Genomic DNA, 23042 nt, shown 5'->3' on the forward strand with positions numbered 1-23042 from the left:
GGATGATGTTGTGGAGGTGTCAGTGCACGCTTAGTGGAGATGGGATTTCATAAACCCATCCACTATGCTGTAACATCTGGCTGCTACGGATAGGACACTGCATCAACTCCACAACAAATACGCCAAGTGGAAACATACCCTCAGCCATCAGATTTCCTTTAAGATCCCACAGGTGCCATCTATGTCCCATGGTTGACTATTAGGCTATGTGCACACGTTGTGGATTTTGCTGCGGATCTGCAGCAGGTTTCCATGCGTTTACAGTACAATGTAAACTTATGGAAAACGCAATCCGCTGTGCCTATGCTGCAGAAAAAAACGCGCGGAAACGCTGCAGGTTACATTCCACAGCATGTCAACGCTTTGTGCGGAATCTGCTGCGGTTTACCGCAGGTGGAATCCGCACAAAATCTGCGGTAAGTTCGCTGTAAATCTGCAGGTAAAACGCAGTGCCTTTTACCTGCAGATTTCATCTGAAATCCGCTGTGGAAAAATCCGCAGCCATCAAAACTACGTGTGCACATAGCCTTTTCCCTGCTTTTGAGAACTATAACTCCCAGCATGTACAGCAGCTCCTATGGCATGCTGGGAGTATAGTTCACCACAGGAGTGGTGTTTTTTTTACCTAGTGCCGTGAAAGAAGAGTAGACACAGCTTTTTTTCTTAATTCTATTAGTGCTTGCCTCTTAGCTAGTTCCAGGTACAACTCCGGGCTTTCTGTGCTTCAGCTCCATGCACTCAGGGAAAAGTTATCAGCAGCTCGTAAATCCTTTCTGTCCCTGCCGCCTGGCTGGACAGGAGGAAGTGGGCTTCTGATGTCCTGACTCCTGACCCCCGGCTGCCGTAAGTGGCAGGGTCCCATCCCAGCAGCACAGAAGAGCAGAGCGCGCCTCTCCCCCTGCCCTGTGTCTATGTTACCATGACAGCTGCCGCTGGTGTTCAGACCATCAACTTCATCCTGTCTACTGCGTGGCGGCCGCAGTGATTTTAGAAGTGCAGCGCGATCCTGTGCACAAGGCAAGCTGATGCTGCCAAGTGCGCTGGCAGGAGAAAACAGAACGCCGGCTGACAGCATGAAGGGGGCAACAGATCGAGCGGCCCACTACAGGGACCGGCCCTTCTGGCATTTGCCAGAAATGCCCGATGGCCAGTCCGGCCCTGTTATGAACATATACAAAATGGACGCTTGGCTAAATATGTACCAAATGAAGTACTCACCTCTAGGAGGTTGGGTAAGACATTCAGTGGACTCTGTGTGCCGGGGGATATTTCTCCCCTCATAAACCAAAGATCAATATTATACGTACAAGACAGATGTCAGCTTGACCCAGCAATAGCCATTAGAGTGATAACCATCATTATAAATGATAAAGACATGTGGGCGATGACTAGCAGTAATTAGTAAGCAACGATTCTCTCTATAGATACTGTGCATCTCGACTAATAGAGCCAGAAATCATTTGAGACACGACTCGCTGTTGTCCTGTGTTTTCTCCGGCCGTAAACCTCCAAGATACAATTTGGCTGCAAGATGACAACACACGCATCTCGTGTGCCCTAACACTGCCTCCCAAAAATCGGAATAGAAAGCGATCAAAAAATGTCATGTGCCCGAAAATGGTACCGATAAAAATGTCAACTCATCCTGCAAAAAACAAGATCTCACATGACTGTGGGCCACAATATGGAACTATTTTTTGTAATAAAAAGCGTCTTGTAGTGAGTGACAGCAGCTAAACATAAAAACCCGCTATGATGCCTCTTGACACGTCCTGATATTTCCGGTACCGGAGATGTCAGTGTCCATGTGTGTAATACTTGCGGCACACGTGTGGCATGTGTGAGCCACATCAGTACCACAATGACGGGCGCCAGGGAAGAAGCAGTACAGTAAGCGCTGTTACCCGGCGCCGGGTGCTGAACACGGCTCTCATCATTCGCCCCTGCTCTGCCAGCGATCGGCGCAAGCAGGGAAGAATGATGAGTTATATTTAAGTGATAAAAGAGTCAGCAGGCGGCGGCTGATGGGACTATTATTCCAATCAGCCTACCCCTGCTGCTGCTAATAACAGCAGGAGCGCCTGCGCTATAAATAATTAAATGAAAAAAATGGCGTGGGTTCCCTGGTATTTTCTATAACCAGCCAGGCAAAACTCACAGCTGGGGGGCTGCAACCCTCAGCTGTCATCTTCAGCAAGGTTGGTTATCAAGAATAGAGGGTCCCCACGCTGTTTGTTTTAAAAAATGAATTCTTTAAATAAATTTAAAAAAAACGGCGTAGAGTCCCTCCATTTTTGACAACCACTTTTTTGGGCTGAAAGTCCCCCTCTCGGCTTATACTTGAGTCATACCCAGGGGTCGGCAGGGGAGGGGGAGTGGGGGCTGTCTAATCATACTCATTTACTCCTGGCGCGGTCCCTGCTTCCCGGTGCTGCAGTTTCTTCCTGCAGTGAGCGGTCACATAGTACCGCTCATTACAGTAATGAATATGCGGCTCCACCTCCCATAGGGGTGGAGCCGCATATTCATTACTGTAATGAGCGGTAACGGTGACCGCTCACTACAGGAAGAACATGCGGCGCCGGGGAACAGACGTGCAGCGACGGCGTCAGGAGCAGGTAAGTATGACGGGGGGCAGTGCGCGATAGTCACCTGATCCTCGTTCCACCTTTGGCGCCGCTGTGTCTTCTGCGTCCTCTGTGACGCTCAGGTCAGAGGGCGCAGTGACGCGATTAGTGCGCGCCGCCCTCTGCCTGATCGTCGGTGCAGAGGATGGGAAGACAGCGGCGGTCAGTGGTGGAACGGGGACCAGGTGACTATAGCAAGTGCCGGGCCCCTGAGAGGTGAGTATGTAATTTTTTTAATCGCAGCAACAGCATATGGGGCAAATACCTGTATGGAGCATCTTATGGGGCCATGTGCAGTGTATATATGGGGCAATTATCTGTATGGGGCATCTTATGGGGCCATGTGCAGTGTATATATGGGGCAATTATCTGTATGGGGCATCTTATGGTGCCATGTGCAGTGTATATATGGGGCAAATACCTACATGGAGCATCTTATGGGGCCATGTGCAGTGTATATATGGGGGCAAATACCTGTATGGGGCATCTTATGGGGCCATGTGCAGTGTATATACAGGGGCAAATATCTGTATGGAGCATCTTATGGGGTTATGTGCAGCATTATATGGGGCAAATATCTGTATGTGGCCATGTGCAGCATTATATGGGGCAAATATCTGTATGGAGCATCTGTATGTGGCCATGTGCAGCATTATATGGGGCAAATATCTGTATGTGGCCATGTGCAGCATTATATGGGGCAAATATCTGCATGGAGCATCTCTGTGGCCATGTGCAGCATTATATGGGGCAAATATCTGTATGGGGCATCTGTATGGGGCTATGTGCAGCATTATATGGGGCCATGTGCAGCATGATATGGGGGCAAATATCTGTATGGAGCATATTATGGGGCCATAATCCACATTTGTGGAGCCTTATATGGGGCAAATGTCTGTATGGAGCATCTTATGGGGCCATAATCAACATTTGTGCAGCATTATATGGGGCATATTTTAATATGGAGCATCTTATGGGGCCATAATGAACTGTATAGAGCATTATATGGGGCGTATTTTGTATGGAGCATCTTATGGGTCCCATCATGAACTGTATGGAGCATTATATGGGGCTCCTGATTCAATATGGATATTTAAAAACACTTAACCTACTGATGTCTCAATTAATTTTACTTTTATTGGTATCTATTTTTACTCTTGAAATTTACCAGTAGCTGCTGCATTTCCCACCCTAGGCTTATACTCGAGTCATTAAGTTTTCCCAGTTTTTTGTGGAAAAATTAGGGGGGTCGGCTTATACTCTGGTCGGCTTATACTCGAGTATATACGGTAATTTGGCGCACCTTGCCTTCTGAGCTTTTTCTTTCTCCTCTGGGCCACCGTTTCGTTTTAATGATTTTGTGGAGGTTTGGGGGAAATATTTTAGGATCGTATTCATTTCCCCTCCTTGGGTCGTTAGCGTTGCTGCTATTTGTGAACCATTCTTGATACTCGGTAATGATATCTCTGTTAGTGGGGGGCGTTTTACCACCAGCTCTAAAAAAAGAAATATTAGAGTTTGCTGGTGATGGTGCCTTCATTGCCATAGTGAGAAGGTTTGGGGAGCTGGAGGTCTCATGTATAGTGAATTGTCTGCACAGTAGGGAGGTTTCTAGATTATCTTCTCGGGGACGCGATGTTTCTTGGGTCCCGCGAGGCTCAGTAGGGAGTTTTCAGAGGGAAATTCAAACTGGCTGGTACTGATTTCCTCTCCTTCTTTGCTCTTTTCCTTGTTAATAACCTCTCTTTTTTTTTGGCTGCTTTCATTGCTGATTTTCTCTCTTTTTTTTATTCCTATCCATGCTGATTTCATTATTCTGATTTTTTCCTAAGGCATTAGACTGGGTTATCCCAGGTGTGGATGAAATTATTTTATTCGTCCAATGTTTATTATTACAGTTGTTTTGGTATAGCACACGCTTCTTTGTAAGTAAATGTATTAATAGAAGTTGTTCTAATATCCTCCCCCAAAATGGCTTTAAGTCCGTCGGCCCTTGACTAGATCATCTTGTGTTGTAACTTGTTTTTAACAGGATGATTTTTATCTTTAATAGCCATCTTCTTGGAGTCCATTTTTTTTTAGAAAATTCTTTTTCACTTTTTCTTTGCTTTACATAAAACAAATCCCTTCTTACTTTTTTGTTTTAGTTTCTATTAAACCATTCCAGTTAGTATCCCCTTTACCAGAAGTCTCCTAAAATTTGTGGTGCATCTTATAATCCGGAGCATTTTATAATCCGAAAAATAGAGTAGATAAAGACATGTGGGCGACAGACGTCAGCAAAGACTAGCAATAATAATGCGATAAGGCAATGAGGAAATGTGCGGTGAAGCCCCTTAGTTTTCCTATAAATTATTGGATTCATTTGAGACACGACTCATTGTCCATGTGCTGTGATTTCTCCGGCCGTAAACCTCCAATATATAATTTGGCGGCAGACAACTAGAACGCACACGTTTCATGTGCCCTAACAAGCTCTAATCCTGCCATCTCCACCGTCCTCATTACACAAGTTCTGTGATGTATTAACCCCTTCCTTTTTCCAGCTTTTTGCATTCTCTTTTCGCTCCCTTCCTTCCCAGAACGATAACATTTTTTATTTTTCTGTCGGTATGGCCATGTGAGGGCTTATTTTTTGCAGGACGAGTTGTACTTTTGAACGACATCATTGGTTTTAGCATGTGGTGTACTAGAAAAAACAGGAAAAAAATTCCAAGTGCAGTGACATTGTTAAACAAAAGTGCAATCCCACACTTGTTTTTTGTTTGGCTTTTTTGCTAGGTTCAGTAAATGCTAAATCTGACCTGATATTATGATTCTCCAGATCATTACGAGTTCATAGACACCAAACATGTCTAGGTTATTTTTTACCTAAGTGGTAAAAAAATTTCCAAACTTTGGTAAAAAAAAAAAAAATTGCGCCATTTTCCGATACCCGTAGCGTCTCTATTTTTCATGATCTGGGGTCGGGTGAGGGCTTATTTTTTGTGTGCTGAGCTGATATTTTTAATTATACCATTTTGGTGCAGATATATTCTTTTGATCACTCGTTATTGCATTTTAATTAAATGTTGTGGCGACCAAAAAAACGTAATTCTGTCGTTTTTAATTTTTTTAGCGATCAGGTTAATGCTTTTTTTTTATTGATAGATCGGGCGATTCTGAATGCAGCGATACCAAATATGTGTAGGTTTGATTTTTTTATTGTTTTATTTGATTGGGGCGAAAGGGGGGTGATTTAAACTTTTATATTTTTTCATATTTTTTAAACCATTTTTTTAAAACTTTTGCTATGCTTTAATAGTCTCCATGGGAGGCTAAAAGCTGCCACAACTCGATCGGCTCTGCTACATAGGAGCGATGCTCAGATCGCTTCTATGTAGCTGAATTTCTGCATTGCTATGAGCGCCGACCACAGGGCGGTGCTCACAGCAATCCGGCATCAACAACCATAGAGGTCTTCAATAGACCTCTGGTTGTCATGCCAATGCATCACTTACCCCCGATTATGTGACGGGGTCAGAGATGCGCTTATTTCTGGCCCGATGGTTGGAAGCGCTAGTTAACCCCTTTCTGCCATTGGACATACTATCCCGTCGAGGTGGGGTGGGCCCTAATTCCCAAGGATGGAATAGTACGTCCAGCACGATCGGCAGCGCTCACGGGGGGAGCGCGGCCGATCGCCGCCGGGTGTCAGCTGCCTATCGCAGCTGACATCCGGCACTATATGCCAGGAGCGGTCACGGACCGCCCCCGGCACATTAACCCCCGGCACACCGCGATCAAACATGATTGCGGTGTGCCGGCGGTACAGGGAAGCATCGCGCAGGGAGGAGGCTCCCTGCGGGCTTCCCTGAGACCCCCGGAGCAGCGCAATGTGATCGCGTTGCTGCGAGGGTCTCTTACCTCTCCTCCCTGCAGGCCCCGGATCCAAAATGGCCGCGGCATCCGGGTCCTGCAGGGAAGGAGGTGGCTTACCGAGTGCCTGCTCAGAGCAGGCGCTTGGTAAGCCTGCAGCGCTGGAACTCAGATCGGTGATCTGACAGTGCTGTGCAAACTGTCAGATCAGTGATGTCCCCCCCTGGGACAAAGTAAAAAAGTTTAAAAAAAATTTCCACATGTGTAAAAAAAAATAGAAACAAAAATCCTAAATAAAGAAAAAAAAAAAAATATTCCCATAAAAACATTTCTTTATCTAAATAAAAAAAATCAAACAATAAAAGTACACATATTTAGTGTTGCCACGTCTGTAACGACCTGACCTATAAAACTATATCACTAGTTAACCCCTTCAGTGAACACCGTAGGGAAAAAAAAAAAAAACGAGGCAAAAAACAAAGCTTTATTCTCATACCACCAAACAAAAAGTGGAATAACATGCGATCAAAAAGAGGGATATAAATATCCATGGTACCGCTGAAAATGTCATCTTGTCCCGCAAAAAACGAGCCGCAATACAGCATCATCAAAGAAAAAATAAAAAAGTTATAGTCCTCAGAATAAAGCGATGCAAAAATAATTATTTTTTCTATAAAATAGTTTTTATCATATAAAAGCGCCAAAACATAAAAAAATTATATAAATGAGGTGTCGCTGTAATCGTACTGACCCGAAGAATAAAACTGCTTTATCAATTTTACCAAACGCGGAATGGTATAAACGCCTCCCCCAAAAGAAATTCATGAATAGCTGGTATTTGGTCATTCTGCCTCACATAAATCGGAATAAAAAGCGATCAAAAAATCTCCCGTGCCCGAACATGTTACCAATAAAAACGTCAACTCGTCACGCAAAAAACAAGACCTCACATGGCTCTGTGGACCAAAATATGGAAAAATTATAGGTCTCAAAATGTGGTAACGCAAAAAATATTTTTTGCAATAAAAAGCGTCTTTCAGTGTGTGACGGCTGCCAATCATAAAAATCCGCTAAAAAACCCGCTATAAAAGTAAATCAAACTCTCCCTTCATCACCCCCTTAGTTAGGGAAAAAATAAAAAATTTAAAAAATGTATTTTTTTCCATTTTCCCATTAGGATTAGGGTTAGGGCTAGGGTTAGGGTTGGGGCTAGGGTTAAGGCTACAGTTAGGGTTGGGGCTAAAGTTAGGGTTAGGGTTTGGATTACATTTACGGTTGGGAATAGGGTTGGGATTAGGGTTAGGGGTGTGTCTGGGTTAGAGGTGTGGTTAGGGTTACCGTTGGGATTAGGGTTAGGGATGTGTTTGGATTAGGGTTTCAGTTATAATTGGGGGGTTTCCACTGTTTAGGCACATCAGGGGCTCTCCAAACGCGACATGGCGTCCGATCTCAATTCCAGCCAATTCTGCGTTGAAAAAGTAAAACAGTGCTCCTTCCCTTCCGAGCTCTCCCGTGCGCCCAAACAGGGGTTTACCCCAATATATGGGGTATCAGCGTACTCAGGACACATTGCAGAACAACTTTTGCGGTCCAATTTCTCCTGTTACCCTTGGGAAAATACAAAACTGCGGGCTAAAAAATAATTTTTTGGGGAAATTTTTTTAAATTTATTTTCACGGCTCTGCGTTATAAACTGTAGTCAAACACTTGGGGGTTCAAAGTTCTCACAACACAACTAGATAAGTTCCTTGGGGGGTCTAGTTTCCAATATTGGGTCACTTGTGGGGGGTTTCTGCTGTTTAGGTACATTAGGGGCTCTGCAAACGCAATGTGACGCCTGCAGACCAATCCATCTAAGTCTGCTTTCCAAATGGCGCTCCTTCCCTTCCGAGCTCTGCCATGCGCTCAAACGGTGGTTCCCCCCCACATATCAGGTATCAGCGTACTCAGGACAAATTGGACAACAATACTTAGGGTCCAATTTCTCCTGTTACCCTTGGAAAAATACTAAACTGGGGGCTAAAAAATAATTTTTGTGGAAAAAAAATATTTTTTATTTTCACGGCTCTGCGTTATAAACTGTAGTGAAACACTTGGGGGTTCAAATCTCTCACAACACATCTAGATGAGTTCCTTAGGGGGTCTACTTTCCAAAATGGTGTCACTTGTGGGGGGTTTCTACTGTTTAGGTACATTAGGGGCTCTGCAAACGCAATGTGATGCCTGCAGACCATTCCATCCAAGTCTGCATTCCAAATGGCGCTCCATCCTTTCCGAGCCCTCCCATGCGCCCAAACAGTGGCTCCCCCCCCCCCCCCCACATATGGGGTATCAACGTACTCAGGACAAATTGGACAACAACTTTTGGGGTCCAATTTCTCCTGTTACCCTCAAGAAAATACAAAACTGGGGGCTAAAAAATAATTTTTGTGGGAAAAAATGTTTTATTTTTACGGCTCTGCATTATAAACTTCTGTGAAGCACTTGGTGGATCAAAGTGCTCACCACACCTCTAGATAAGTTCCTTAGGGGGTCTACTTTCCAAAATGGTGTCACTTGTGGAGGATTCAATGTTTAAGCACATTAGTGGCTCTCCAAACGCAACATGGCGTCCCATCTCAATTCCTGTCAATTTTGCATTGAAAAGTCAAACGGCGCTCCTTCCCTTCCGAGCTCTCCTATGCGCCCAAACAGTGGTTTACCCCCACATACGGGGTATCAGCGTACTCAGGACAAATTGTACAACAACTTTTGGGGTCCAATTTCTTCTCTTACCCTTGAGAAAATAAAAAAATTGGGGGCGAAAGGATAATTTTTGTGAAAAAATATGATTTTTTATTTTTACGGTTCTGCATTATAAACTTCTGTGAAGCACTTGGTAGGTCAAAGTGCTCACCACAACTCTAGATAAGTTCCTTAGGGGGGTCTACTTTCCAAAATGGTGTCACTTGTGGGGAATTTCAATGTTTAGGCACATCAGGGGCTCTCCAAACGCAACATGGCGTCCCTTCTCAATTCCAGTCAATTTTGCATTGAAAAGTCAAATGGCGCGCCTTCGCTTCCAAGCTCTGTCATGCGCCCAAACAGTGGTTTACCCCCACATATGGGGTATCGGCGTACTCAGGACAAATTGTACAACAACTTTTGTGGTCCATTTTCTCCTGTTACCATTGGTAAAATAAAACAAATTGGAGCTGAAGTACATTTTTTGTGAAAAAAAGTTAAATGTTCATTTTTATTTAAACATTCCAAAAATTCCTGTGAAACACCTGAAGGGTTAATAAACTTCTTGAATGTGGTTTTGAGCACCATGAGGGGTGCAGTTTTTAGAATGGTGTCACACTTGGTTATTTTCTATCATATAGACCACTCAAAATGACTTCAAATAATATGTGGTCCCTAAAAAAAAAAATGGTGTTGTAAAAATGAGAAATTGCTGATCAACTTTTAACCCTTATAACTCCCTAACAAAAAACAATTTTGGTTTCAAAATTGTGCTGATGTAAAGTAGACATGTGGGAAATGTTACTTATTAAGTATTTTGTGTGACATATCTCTGTGATTTAATTGCATAAAAATTCAAAGTTGTAAAATTGCGAAATTTTCAAAACTTTCGCCAAATTTCCGTTTTTTTTCACAAATAAACACAAGTAATATCAAAGAAATTTTACCACTATCATGAAGTACAATATGTCACGAGAAAACAGTGTCAGAATCACCAGGATCCGTTGAAGCGTTCCAGAGTTATAACCTCATAAAGGGACAGTGGTCAGAATTGTAAAAATTGGCCTGGTCATTAACGTGCAAACCACCCTTGGGGGTGAAGGAGTTAAATGCCGCTGTCAGCGTTTGACATCTACATTTAACTAGTTAATAGCGGTGGATGGATCGCGATTCCACCCGCCGCTATTTCAGGCACATGTCTGCTGTAAAAAACAGCTGACATGTCCCGGGTTTGATGCGGGCTCACTGACGGGCCCCCATCAAAGCGGAGGATCTGACCTCGGACGTGCTATCCTGTCCGAGGTCAGAAAGGCATTAAGAGAAGCATAGAGTCTAAATCACATCAAGTTATTATTCTCGTCTACTCCTCCTTGGTCAGATCTCTTCTGGAATACTGTGTCCAGTTCTGGGCACCACATTTAAAAAAAATTATTGAAAACAGGGAGCAAGTTCAGAGAAGAGCTACCAGGATGGTGAGCGGAATGCAAAGTATGTCCTACGTGGAATGGTTAAAGGACTTGGGGATCTTAGTTAATGATAAACTTACCTGGAGCAGCCAGTGCCAAAGCAGCTGCCAAGGCAAACAGGATCATGGGTGCATTAAAAGAGATACACATGATGAGAACATTATACTGCCTCTGTACAAATCCCTGGTTAGACCGCACATGGAGTACTGTGTACAGTTTTGGGCACTGGTGCTCAGGAAGGATATAATGGAATTAGAGCGAGTACAAAGGGGGGCCACAAAATTAATAAAGGGGATGGGGAACTACAATACCCAGAGAGATTAGCAAAATTAGGATTATTTAGTTTAGAAAAAAGACGACTGAGGGTCGATGTAATAACCATGTATAAGTATATTAGGGGACAATTCAAATATCTCTCCAAGGATCTGTTTATACCTAGGAAGGTGACTGTGACAAGGGGGCATTCTCTGCATCTGGAGGAGAAAAGGCTTTTCCACCTACATAGAAGAGGATTCTTTACTGTTATGGCAGTGAGGATCTGGAATTCCTTGCCTGAGGAAGTGGTGATGGCGAACTCAGTGGAGGGGTTCAAGAGAGGCCTGAATGTCTTCCCTGAGCGTAACAATATTGTATCTTACAGTTATTAGGTTCTTTAGAAGGACGTAGATCTGGGGATCTATTCTGACGGAATATAGGCCGGACTGGATGGACAAATGGCTTTTTTCGGCCTTACTAACTATGTTTTGTTTTGTAAAAAGGAAGGCTAAGGTTGGTTTCACATTTGCGGTTGTGTCCGCAGTGTACCGTGCGTAAATGCATGCCAAACGCATGATAACGCTGCTTTTATATGCATCAGCTTACGCATGATGGCAAATAAAACGCAGCGTTTGCATGGGTTTTTGCGCATGCGTTTGATATTTCCAGGAGGGCGTGTCCGAAGTACGCAAGCACATGTGTACGCATGCGTTCCCATAGACAGTAATGCGGTTTTTTAACGCATTCATCCGCATGCGCATGCCTGTGCATATTTGATGGAAATTTGCCGCCTCAAAAATTCCAACTTGGTGTGTTAGCCGCGTCCTGCCGCACATCACAAAAAAATGCATGCGTTTGCGTCTACAATGTTAAAGATAGGAAGTCAAGACGCACGCGGATGTATGCGTCAGAAACGCTGCGGACACAACCGCAAATATGAAACCAGCCTAAGAGGAGACTTAATAACTGTCTACAATAATTTGAAGGGATGTCACCGTGTAGAGGGATCATCCTTTTTAGAATTTACACATGGAAACCGGAGGTGCAATGGAATATAAGTGAAACCATGATTTTAAGTATAAAACATATAATACTTTTGGATTAAACAAGACTGAGCACAAGACCTTCACTGGCGTCTACACATCATAGGGGAGATCTCCTGACACCTTCTCTCCATCTACCTGATGGTCCTGAGGAGCACTGGGATCTTCTTGCTTACAGTCCTGTGGAAGAAGAGGACGGGGACATCTCTCTGGTGTTGTCCTCTTACTGGATAGATCTGGAGGAAACACATACAGGGAGTGAATTAATTCTATATATACAGATAATTATAGGCCGTGTGTATTTAGTCCTATTACCTGGAGATGTGAGGGGCTGGGGAACCTCCATTATGACGTCCTTGCACAGATCTCTGTGTCCTTCTAAATACTCCCACTCCTCCATCGAGAAATAGACAGCGACATCCTGACACCTTATAGGAACCTGACACATACAATGATACCGTCATCCCCCCGATCCCTTCATAGTGTTACTGTATAATGTCCCAGCAGTGTCACCTCTCCAGTCAGCAGCTCAATCATCTTGTAGATGAGTTCTAGGATCTTCTGGTCATTGATGTCCTCATGGATCAGGGGGTGAGGTGGAGGCCCCGTGATTGGGCTCAGGGGTCTTCCCCATCCCTCAGACACAGGATCCTGACAGCGATCACTAGAGGTCTTCTTCACCACCGTGTAATCCTGGTAATGGAGAGACACATTAATAAATCTCACTACAGATATTTCCAGAGTCCTCACCTCTCCAGTTCTGTCCATCTGTTATTCCCATAGATAAGAATGATGTAATGTGACGTCATCAGAATCTCTCACCTCTCCAGTAAGCCGGAAGAGGATCTCTAGGGTGAGGTGTAATATCCTCTCCGCCATCTTGTCTCTGTCCATATCCATCTTTGATGGGTAAATCAGGAAAATTCTCTTTTGTAGAAGATCTTCACTGGGAGGATCCGATATTGTAGAGACCTGAATGAGAAGATGAGCCGATGTAACATCATAAGAATCCTGTGTAATAATACAATTACTGGAGATAATAAGGGAAACATATGAGGAGATTTATTATTTTACAGTATTTAGTTTCCTTCTTTACATCTACTAATAAAACCTATATATTTAGGCCACAGACAACAAGCAGTTTCTTCCTCAGAGTCGGCAGCTGAATACGTTCCTCATAGACTCATCTTCCATAAGGCTAATTCTCGTCTCATTACCGACCCTGGAATCGGCATTAGCAATACTGCAGGAGATATTCATTACACGCGACAGGAGAAACAACTACTTCATGGTGAGGACGACATCTTCATCTTCTACTACGGCTCTAGAGACATATTTGGCCAGAGTCGGTCACTGACTCCATCACCGCCGGCCGTCTATATGAAGGTTTCCCGTCTTCCCCGCACTGGAATCTTCTGTCACGTTAGATCTCAGCTCTGATTCACACACAGAAGTTTGAGGCTTTTAGAAAAGCTTTTTTGTTTCCACAATCAACACGGACAGAAATGATCTGATCCCAAAGTCTCCATGTACAGTGATTTATGGGGTTTATTTCTGGCCTTAGGCTTTCCGATATTACAGGAAAAACACCAGAAAAAAACAGCTATTGAAATGTTTCTAAAGAAAATTGGCTCCAACAATTCTTGTAAAAAGAAAAAAAAAACATAAAAAAGCAGAAGACACATTTTATAATTTTTAACATGGTAAACATTTATTATAAAAAAATTAATCTTTTTGTGCCCCAGAACATAGATGTGCACCGCAGGGACGGCACAGATGAGGCTTCAACAAAAACCCTGGCAGTTTATCCACTTGCTGCTGTGAAAAGCAAACATGGCGTCTAAGAAGGTGACAGAGTTTGGCTGAATGCCCTCCGCCCCCAAGTACTCGATAGTATGGGGCGGCCTAGTTATTACGATACTTACATGCCTAATAATGGTGTCTGGGCTGCAATGTATGAAGGTCTATTAGGCCGGGCCAGAGGCAGCGTCCAATAAGTTACCTTTTACCGCCCCCATACACATTAGACTAAAGTTCCATGAAATCACTGATTTCGGGGGTTTGGGCGACTATATAATGTATTTGGGGGCCTCCCGACAGATGATGTCAGGGCAGAGAAGGATCTGACATCCTGAATTTCAGAGGATAATCCGCTTGTTCTTCCTGTAGATAATCCTCCACTAGAGGAGTCTGGAGGCGACTCTCTCATACAGACCCCAGGAAAGCTGGAATATTTGTGTGTATGGGGGAGTCGGGAGAGATGGCCGTCTGCCAAATAACCGTTCAGCCAACTCTTATCTCATGTGTATGGGGCCGTTAGTATTACACTGACCGCAGTGATGATACACGGCACTACAGTAGTACAGGGCATCACCGGAGCCATCAGAGGCTTGTATGTTGTATGGTCGCACTGATCAGAGGGGATTAACAAAGGGTTAAAGTGAAAAACATCATAGTTTCATCAACAAGAAATATCCATCACTATATGGAAAGCAGAGTCACTGCACAATGTTAGTTACGTCTCGTCCATAACTACTTTATTATACTCTATTATCCTGTACACAGTGGAGGAGATAGAAATCACAGGTCCGACAGCAACAGCTGGAATTGTAGCGCCCCCACCGCCGCAGGGCCAAGGGGTACCCGGTACCGGGCCTCTGTTCTGGGGTTGTCACGGTGGCTAGACCCGGTCCGTGACCCTGCCGAGGGGCGCACAATGAAGGTGGTGGTTAATAGTGGTGATGCTGCGGTGCAGTGTAGGTCGTAGTAAATAACGAGGACACCAGGTTGCAGTCTCTTTACCTCTTTACTGTAGGTTTCAGGGTCCTCGGTCCGGAATACGGTTAACCAGGCTGCGCAAGTCCGGCCGGTCCGATGGCACCTCCAGAGCTCCCTTTGCAGGTGGAAATCTGTGCCTACCTTCTAGCGCTTGTGTGTTGTGGTCCTCCCCTGCTGTGCTTACGGGATAGTCCCCACAACTGTTGTGTCTGTTTCTCGTGTTCCCTCACAACTCGATTAGATGATGTTCTTCTTCTCCGTCCCTCCCTGATGCTATGGTTAGGACGCACCCGTATGACGGGTAGGCTCGAAGCTCTTCCGGGACCCTAGAGTCGCCCCTCTCCAAAGGTTGCCCCCTATGTCTTCGTAGGTGATTTGGGTGAGACAGCCTGCCTGTAACTGACTGTCCTGCCGTAGGTTTGAAGTATTGCCTGGAGTTCTATACTTCCTCCCCGTTCCGGCCACCGGTTATTTGCGCCTCAGTATGATGTTGCCTCGGTCTAACAGCACGACTCCTACTGGTGTTTCTCCTAGTTACGTTGATCTCGTTTCTCACTCAGCACAATAAATCTCGCTTCTAGTCCTTTCTTGGGGTACCGCCGCTATGTCGTGCAGGCGCGGTCCCGTAACGTTCTCTCTGGTTGCCAGGCCTCTGTCAGGATCCCACCCCTGACAGGGAACCTACCGAATCTTCCCCCACAACACCCTCTGCCACAAGGTGTTGCCTGGTTCCAACCCAGTCAGCTTTCTGATCTAACTTCCTGCCTAACCCCCAGTTTTACCAGACTGTTAGGAGTGGCCTAATGAATAGTACCCTTAGCTCCCCCTGGAGGCCAGACTGTGAAATGTATTGGTGTATGTGATACCTGGTCAGATGAATTCCTTTAGTGCCATCAGACGTACCATAGCCCCCCTTAGAGACGGAGCCACAGTACTGCAACGACCAGGACTCTGGGGCGCTGCACTTATATATAAAGCTGAGTGTATGTATGTATGTGTGTGTGTCAAGCCACGCTCATTCCACATAGCAACCAATCACTAAGCATCTTTCATTTCACCAGAGCTGTTTAAAAGAAGCTGAGCTGTGATTGGTTGCTATGAGCAACAGTTTTCCCGCTCCACAACACCTCAGCAGACACTGACCGGGTGGGAGAAATCTAGCATCCCTGGGAACATAAGCTCCAGCCATTGTCTGCCCCCCAGAAAGGAGCAGAGAGCATGTATGATGTATGAACAGATGTATGATGGGTATATGGGCACGGGACTATGGGATGGAGGCTTGTGATTGGTCGCGTGAGTCACATGAGCGGCCACGCGACCAATCACAGAACAGCGACGTCATCACAGGTCCTGAACCACACCATCTTTAGGAATGGAAGAGAGAGCATGCACCGGAGAGGCGGGAACACTTTGGGGGTCATCAGAGGGTGAGTATATCACTATTTTTTATTTTAATTCTTTTTTTTTTAACAATTATATGGTGCCCAGTCCGTGGAGGAGAGTCTCCTCTCCTCCACCCTGGGTACCAACCGCACATAATCTGCTTACTATGAGAACAGTATACTGTGTGGGGGGTATGGCGGTACTATGAGAACATTATACTGTGTGTGGGGGTATGGCGGTACTATGAGAACATTATACTGTGTGTGGGGGTATGGCGGTACTATGAGAACATTATACTGTGTGTGGGGGTATGGCGGTACTATGAGAACATTATACTGTGTGTGGGGGTATGGCGGTACTATGAGAACATTATACTGTGTGTGGGTGTATGGCGGTACTATGAGAACATTATACTGTGTGTGGGGGTATGGCGGTACTATGAGAACATTATACTGTGTGTGGGGGTATGGCGGTACTATGAGAACATTATACTGTGTGGGGGGTATGGCGTTTGTGTGAAAATACCTTTTTTACGAGAAATGCCAGTACTGTGAAACATTATACTGTGTGAGCGCCATCATATATATTACATAAGGGGTGTAATAAGGAGAGTCATAAAAAAGCCTCCTCAGGGCTGTGCTGCATTTGTACAGACTGCTATCTGCCGTCCAGACGGGACCATGTGACACCAATGGGGAGAGGGAGGGTTTCCGGAGGGAAGAGTCTAGAGGGTGCACCTGGTCAGGAGACCTTGATGGCGCAGTTACTGAGATTATAAAGGCCGGAGCCCCAAAGGCAGAACAGATTTGGCGCCAACAAAGGAAAGGGGTGCGGGGAAGAATCTGAGGTACCAGCTCCTGGTAAAGTGCCCGAGGCAGCTGGGTGTGGGGCAGAACCTGCTTACAGGGCATAATGGGGGCATTACACTGTGTGGGGCCAAGAAAGGGGCCCTGTACTAGGAGAACACTCCGCTCCTCACTTCCTGTCCTCCATAGTTGGCTCATATGTATCTATTACAGGAAACAGAACAACAACGTTATGGTTCTTATAAAGAGTCTCCTCCGTGCAGAAGGGGTTAATGTCCCCGGCTGCGCTCAGTACTGGGGAATCTCCACATACCTCCACCTGCAGAGCCGCACTCCACAGATATGGCTGCTCTGTGCGCACAGGACCTGTGATGAGGTCACAGGGGAGGAGTCAGGGGTCACGTGATCCGCAGTGAAGACGCTACATGGAGACTTCTCCTCAGTCAGTGACATTCCCGCCATTATTCGCCCTCACTACTGGCACAATCACCTCGCGCCGCCTTTTCTACACAATGTTCTGTGTGGAATGTAACGTGTGATTTCTCTGGAGACAAATAGACCCCACACATTTTTATTATTATTATTATTGATTTATATGGCACCATTGATTCCATGGTGCTGTACATGAGAAGGGGTTACATCAAAATACAAATATCACTTACAGTAAACAAAACTAACAATGACAGACTGGTACAGAGGGAAGAGGACCCTGCTCTTGCGGGCTTACATTCTACAGGATTATGGGGAAGGAGACAGTAGGTCGGGGGTTACAGTAGCTCCAATGGTGTTGAGGTGGCCGTGTGGTCTTTACAGGCTGTAAGCTTCTTTGAAGAGGTGGGTTTTCAGGTTTCTTTTAAAGGATCCAAAAGAAGTGGATAACCGGATGTGTTGGGGCACTGAATTCCAGAGGATGGGTGATATTCTGGAGAAGTCTTGGAGGCGATTGGGTGAGGAACGAATAAGTGTGGAGGGGAGAAGGAGGTCTTGGGAGGACCGGAGATTACGTGAGGGAAGATATTGAGAGATTAGTGTGGAAATATACGTAGGAGAAAGGTTATGGATGGCTTTGTAGGTCAGTGTTAGAAGGTAGGCCACAGAGGAGTATGTTGCAGTAGTCGAGGCGGGAGATGATTAGGGCATGCACGAGCATTTTGGTAGAGTGAGGGTTGAGGAAAGGATGGATTCTGGAAATATTTTTGAGCTGGAAGCGACAAGATGTGGCGAGAGCTTGGATGTGCAGTTTGAAGGACAGGGCAGAGTCAAGGGTTACTCCGAGGCAGCAGATTTTGGGGACAGGTGAAAGTGTGATTTCATTTATTTTAATAGATAGATCAGGTAGGGAAGATATGTGTGATGTAGGAAAGATAATGAGTTCAGATTTGTCCACATTGAGCTTGAGGAAGCGAGAGGAGAAGAAGGAGGATATGGCTGATAGACACTCTGGGATTCTGGACAGCAGAGCGGTGACATCTGGGCCAGAGAGGTAGATCTGAGTGTCATCGGCATATAGATGGTACTGGAAGCCATAGGACCTTATGAGTTGTCCCAGGCCGAGTGTATAGATTGAGAAGAGTAAGGGTCCTAGGACAGAGCCTTGGGGGACACCAACAGAGAGGGGGCGAGATGAAGAGGTAGTATGGGAGTCTGGGAGTAGTATTCCCCACACATGAGGGAATTATCACCGTCTAGTATATGGCGGCATATGATTGTGCTATCGCCTCCACACCAGGAGCAAAAATGCTGAAATCTCGTTTATTTACCCCCTTCCAGTGTCCGGCTAAGGGTCATATACGGCCATGCACCTCTCCAGTCGCTGTGGGGGTTTTGTTAATAGGATGGAGGGCGGCGTCCATGCTTGGACTTCAGAGAGAGTAATAAAATCACAGCTCACCTTCCCTATCCTTTACCCCTTACACCTGACCGGTTTAGCCAATTACCTGGAGATAAATGGTTTTACAGACTTAGGGCTCATTTCCACATGCGAGGCACACGTCCGTATCTCGCATGTGGAAACCAAGCTCTGGCGCCGGCACTTTGGAGCGGAGCTGTGCAGCTCCATGTGTTCCTATGCGGCCGCACGCTCCGCTCTGGAGTGCCGGCTCCACAGCTTGGTTTCCACATGCGAGATACGGACATGTGACTCGCATGTGGAAAAGAGCCCTTAACGTGAGAGGGGCATATAACCTTATACATATACACCATGGTGACAGATGGAAGACCGCACACAATACACCTGAGGGGCAGATTGAACATTTGATGCTGCCATTCGGGGTAACCAATGCTCCGGCAGTCTTTGAAAATGTCATTAATTATATTTTTCTTACTGATTGGTAGATTTGTGGTAATTTTCCTGGATGATATATTGAGTTCCTCACGTACTCTGGAGGAGCATGGTGAGCATGTCAGACAGGTTCTCCAGGGTCTACGTGACAACTATTTATTTGCTAACCTGGAGAAATGGCAATTTGTGGTACAGCAGGTCCAGTTCTCAGGACATTTGGCTCCTGCATTGGGGTTTCAGATGGACCCCGTTAAGGTCCAAGCCCTCCTTGATTGCTTTTAACCAAGTAACCTGAAAGGCTGGAGTCACACTCAGCTTAAGACAATACGGAACGTATTATACGTCCGTAATACGCATGTAATACGCCAAAATGTCCCAGAAATCTAGTTCCGTAGTTAATGCGTTGCCTAGGTGTGGTCGCGTATTTTGCGCATTTGCTGTTGCGTGTGTAATCCATATGTGATCCGTATGGCGTATTTTTCACGCAGCATCACAAAATGGACATTTAATGGTTTTCAGGCCTGCTAATCATTTAAATCATCATTAACAACACTATTTAAGCCCTCTACAACAGGTGGAACCCTCCCATCTGCCGTATTTTTTCTGGAGCTTCTTTTGGCTGTGTTGCTTTCACCTTACAAACATGTCTGACCATGTGTATTTAAGCACAACTCAGCGGGTGTTACTTCACTGGGTGTTGTCACGTCGCTTTGGACAGCCATATCCGGTCAATGTTGATCCGCGAAGGAGGAGACGAAGATTGTGGGTGCATCCTCTATTCACCCAACGCCAGAGTAAAGGACATTTTCAGAGGCTATATTCAGCTTTGAGGTCACATCCTGACAAGTTTTACCTGTATAGTCGCATGACCATCAGGACTTTTGATATCTTGTTGGAGATCTTACGTCCTGGGATCACCTATCAGGACACAAGGATGAGAAAAGCCATCTCTGCTGAGGAGCGTCTGCTCCTAACCCTACGGTATGTATTCAACATTCTCACATACTGTATGTTGATGATATTTTTTTATGTGTTGTCTTCTAGTAGGTTTATGTCAGTTTAGGTAGACATTATGGCCCAAGCACATGAACAAAACTGTTGGTAATGTTGTATTAAAGTAACCATGGGAACTGTACATTTTTATATTGTACATAATGTCTTTGTAAAGATACTATACACTTGTGCTTCTTCATGTTTTCTTTGGACTCATGTTTAATACCTTTTTTTTTTTTTTGTCTTTCAGCTTCCTGTCCACAGGCTTGTCCTATGCAGGACTACACTTGGAGTTCCTTATTGGGCGTTCGACAATTTCAGGCATTGTTCGTACAACATGTTTCCAAATGTGGGAGAAACTTCATGAAGTTGTTATGCCTGAGCCCAAACAGGAGGATTGGCTAAAAATCGCCAGTGGTTTCAAGAACACTTGTGACTTCCCTAACTGCATTGGAGCTGTGGATGGGAAACATATTAGGGTGCGTAAGCCGCCGAACTCTGGTTCCCAATTCTACAATTATAAGCAGTTTTTCTCTGTAGTTCTGTTAGCTGTTGCTGACAGTAACTACAGGTTTATAATTGTAGACATTGGGGCCTATGGGCGAACTGGAGACTGTAGGGTTTTCAATTCGTCCATAATGGGTCGGCGGCTACGTGACAACCAGTTAAACCTCCCACCACCACAACAACTCCCAGGATCCAATGCGGAAGCGGTGCCTTTTGTTTTGGTTGGAGATGAGGCTTTCCAACTGACGAGGCACGTCATGAGGCCTTATCCCAGGCGCAACCTGGACCACCGGCGGAGGGTCTTTAATCTGAGACTTTCCAGGGCACGGAGACTGGTGGAGTGTGCCTTTGGGATTCTTGTTGCCAAATGGCGTGTTCTTCAGTCTGCCATTCAGCTCAGTGAGGCTACAATCAATGAAGTTATCAAAGCCTGTGTTATTTTACATAATTTTACCCGCATAAATGATTGTTCCTCACCTAATATTGATGATCACCTCATGAACAATGTTATTAGGCCTACCCCATATGTCCCTCCTCCGCGTCATCCCCTTTCTGGCCTCAAAGTTCGGGATGAATTCACCAATTATTTTTTGAGTCCTCAAGGTGCTACTCCCTGGCAAGAAAATGCAATTTGGTATGTTTAATTTTGTATATTTGTAAAGATTTTGATTACCATTTGAAAAAATCTGTCTGTTGTATTTCATTAATTTACATATGTTTCTGAGCCTATCATGTGTGTGTGATGTAATAATGAATTGTCCACAACCAGATGTTGATTTTTAGAAAATTACTTTTTACTTAACTGAAACTTTTTTGGGTGGTTATTGTTTTGTCATAACCTTTTTTGTTAAATATTTTTTTTGGCCACATTTTTTTGTGGCAATATAAACATACATCATCAGCATTACAAAGTGCTATGTCAGCACAAACAACCTCAAGATTGTATAAAGAAAAAAGAAAAAAAAAATGTTAAAACAAATTTAAAAAACACAATAAAACAAAAAAAAAATCTCAAGTCTTGGTAGGTAGGTGGTGGAGATGTGGATTGCTCAGGGTACTCATCAGGTGGCCTTTGTAGGCCCAATTGTCCTGCACCCTGTGAGGATGTGTTAGTGGCTGGAGGAACATTATGCATGGTATGATGCTGGGCAGTTGGCATATTTTGGTAAGGATTTTGAGGTAACCCCTGATGTTGCTGACCATATGGCCTGGAATCATACCCCAAACCAAAATTACCATATTGTCCGAACCCAGGTTGGGACCAGCCTCCAGCACTGTGTGTGGGCATATTGGGATGGTTGACGATATCCGGCCATATGGTACTGAGGTTGCCATGGTGGGTTGGGTGTGGGTTAGGGTTGAGGTGTCGGCTGACGTGGAGGGGGTGCTTCAGATCCCTGATGAGCATGCATGCCTTGTAATCTCTGAGGCCGCAGGATATTTTGAGGTGACATCTGCCACTGTTCAATAATCTCCATAAGTTGGTATGGGTTATTTGGGGGGGTGCATGCATCAATAAGGATCTGAAAGCACCCTCACACGAAGCCTCAACTCACGCTCTATGGGCCTTAAATACCGGGAAAGGCTCCTTGTAAAGCCCTCCTCACCATCATCCTCACGAACCCTGGCCAGATAGTTCATCACCCCACCATCAACGTTTCTCCTGCTTTGGAGGAGCTCTCTCCTGCGGCGAGCACGCTGTGAAAAGACTGCAGCCTGTGGTGAACGCTCCAGGGCAACAGTAGGGCTGCTGCTGTTTCCAGGGTCATCCTGGCTAGGTGGTGGTGGTGCTGCTGCTGCTGCTTCTGCAGATGACAACTGTGGGGCCTCTTGCTGTTGTTCTGGCTCTGCTGGAGCTGGCTGGCCAGATGAGGAGGATCCTGGAGGGATGGAGCCTGAGGGAGCGGAAGATGGACCAGCCACCTCTTCTCCTTCACCAACTGGGTCGATGACCAATTCGGAGTCAGACCCTGTCTCTCTGTCAGTGAGGTTGGACTGTGTTCTGTAAAGAAACATTTTTTTGAGTACAAATGTTTAATTTTCTTTTTTTGGGGGGGGAAACAAAAAAGGGGTTGTGATGTTTGTACTTACGGCCTGAGGTCCATGCTGGGGTTCAAAAAAGTGAGCCGGTCAAAAGAAATATATATTTTTTCTTGTGGGGTGCGCCTGCCCCACTCCTCTCCCGCTGCTGCCTCTCCCTCCTGTATTGGTTGCGGATGCTCCGCCATCTGGTTGTAACATCACCCACTGAAACCACAAATATTACACACATTGATTAACCCATTATGCAGAGTGGTCACACAAGGTGTAATTGCCTACAC

At 45.2% G+C, this 23042-nt stretch overlaps 1 protein-coding gene across 1 annotated transcript in view; it reads right to left on the reverse strand.

Annotated features, from left to right (window-relative positions):
- LOC143766888 (oocyte zinc finger protein XlCOF8.4-like) overlaps positions 1-17282 on the reverse strand; it is a 35214-nt gene extending 17932 nt beyond the window's left edge. Inside the window, exons 1-5 of the mRNA XM_077254890.1 lie at positions 17254-17282; positions 12796-12945; positions 12487-12666; positions 12289-12412; positions 12112-12209 (exon numbers count right to left, since the gene is read on the reverse strand). Of these exons, the coding sequence (XP_077111005.1) occupies positions 12112-12209; positions 12289-12412; positions 12487-12666; positions 12796-12873 (480 nt within the window). The 5' untranslated portion in view covers positions 12874-12945; positions 17254-17282. The remainder of the gene's footprint in view (positions 1-12111; positions 12210-12288; positions 12413-12486; positions 12667-12795; positions 12946-17253) is intronic.
- Between the last annotated feature and the right edge of the window lie 5760 nt (positions 17283-23042).

Source organism: Ranitomeya variabilis, chromosome 4 (genome assembly GCF_051348905.1).
Source record: "Ranitomeya variabilis isolate aRanVar5 chromosome 4, aRanVar5.hap1, whole genome shotgun sequence".
Taxonomy (NCBI): domain Eukaryota; kingdom Metazoa; phylum Chordata; class Amphibia; order Anura; family Dendrobatidae; genus Ranitomeya; species Ranitomeya variabilis.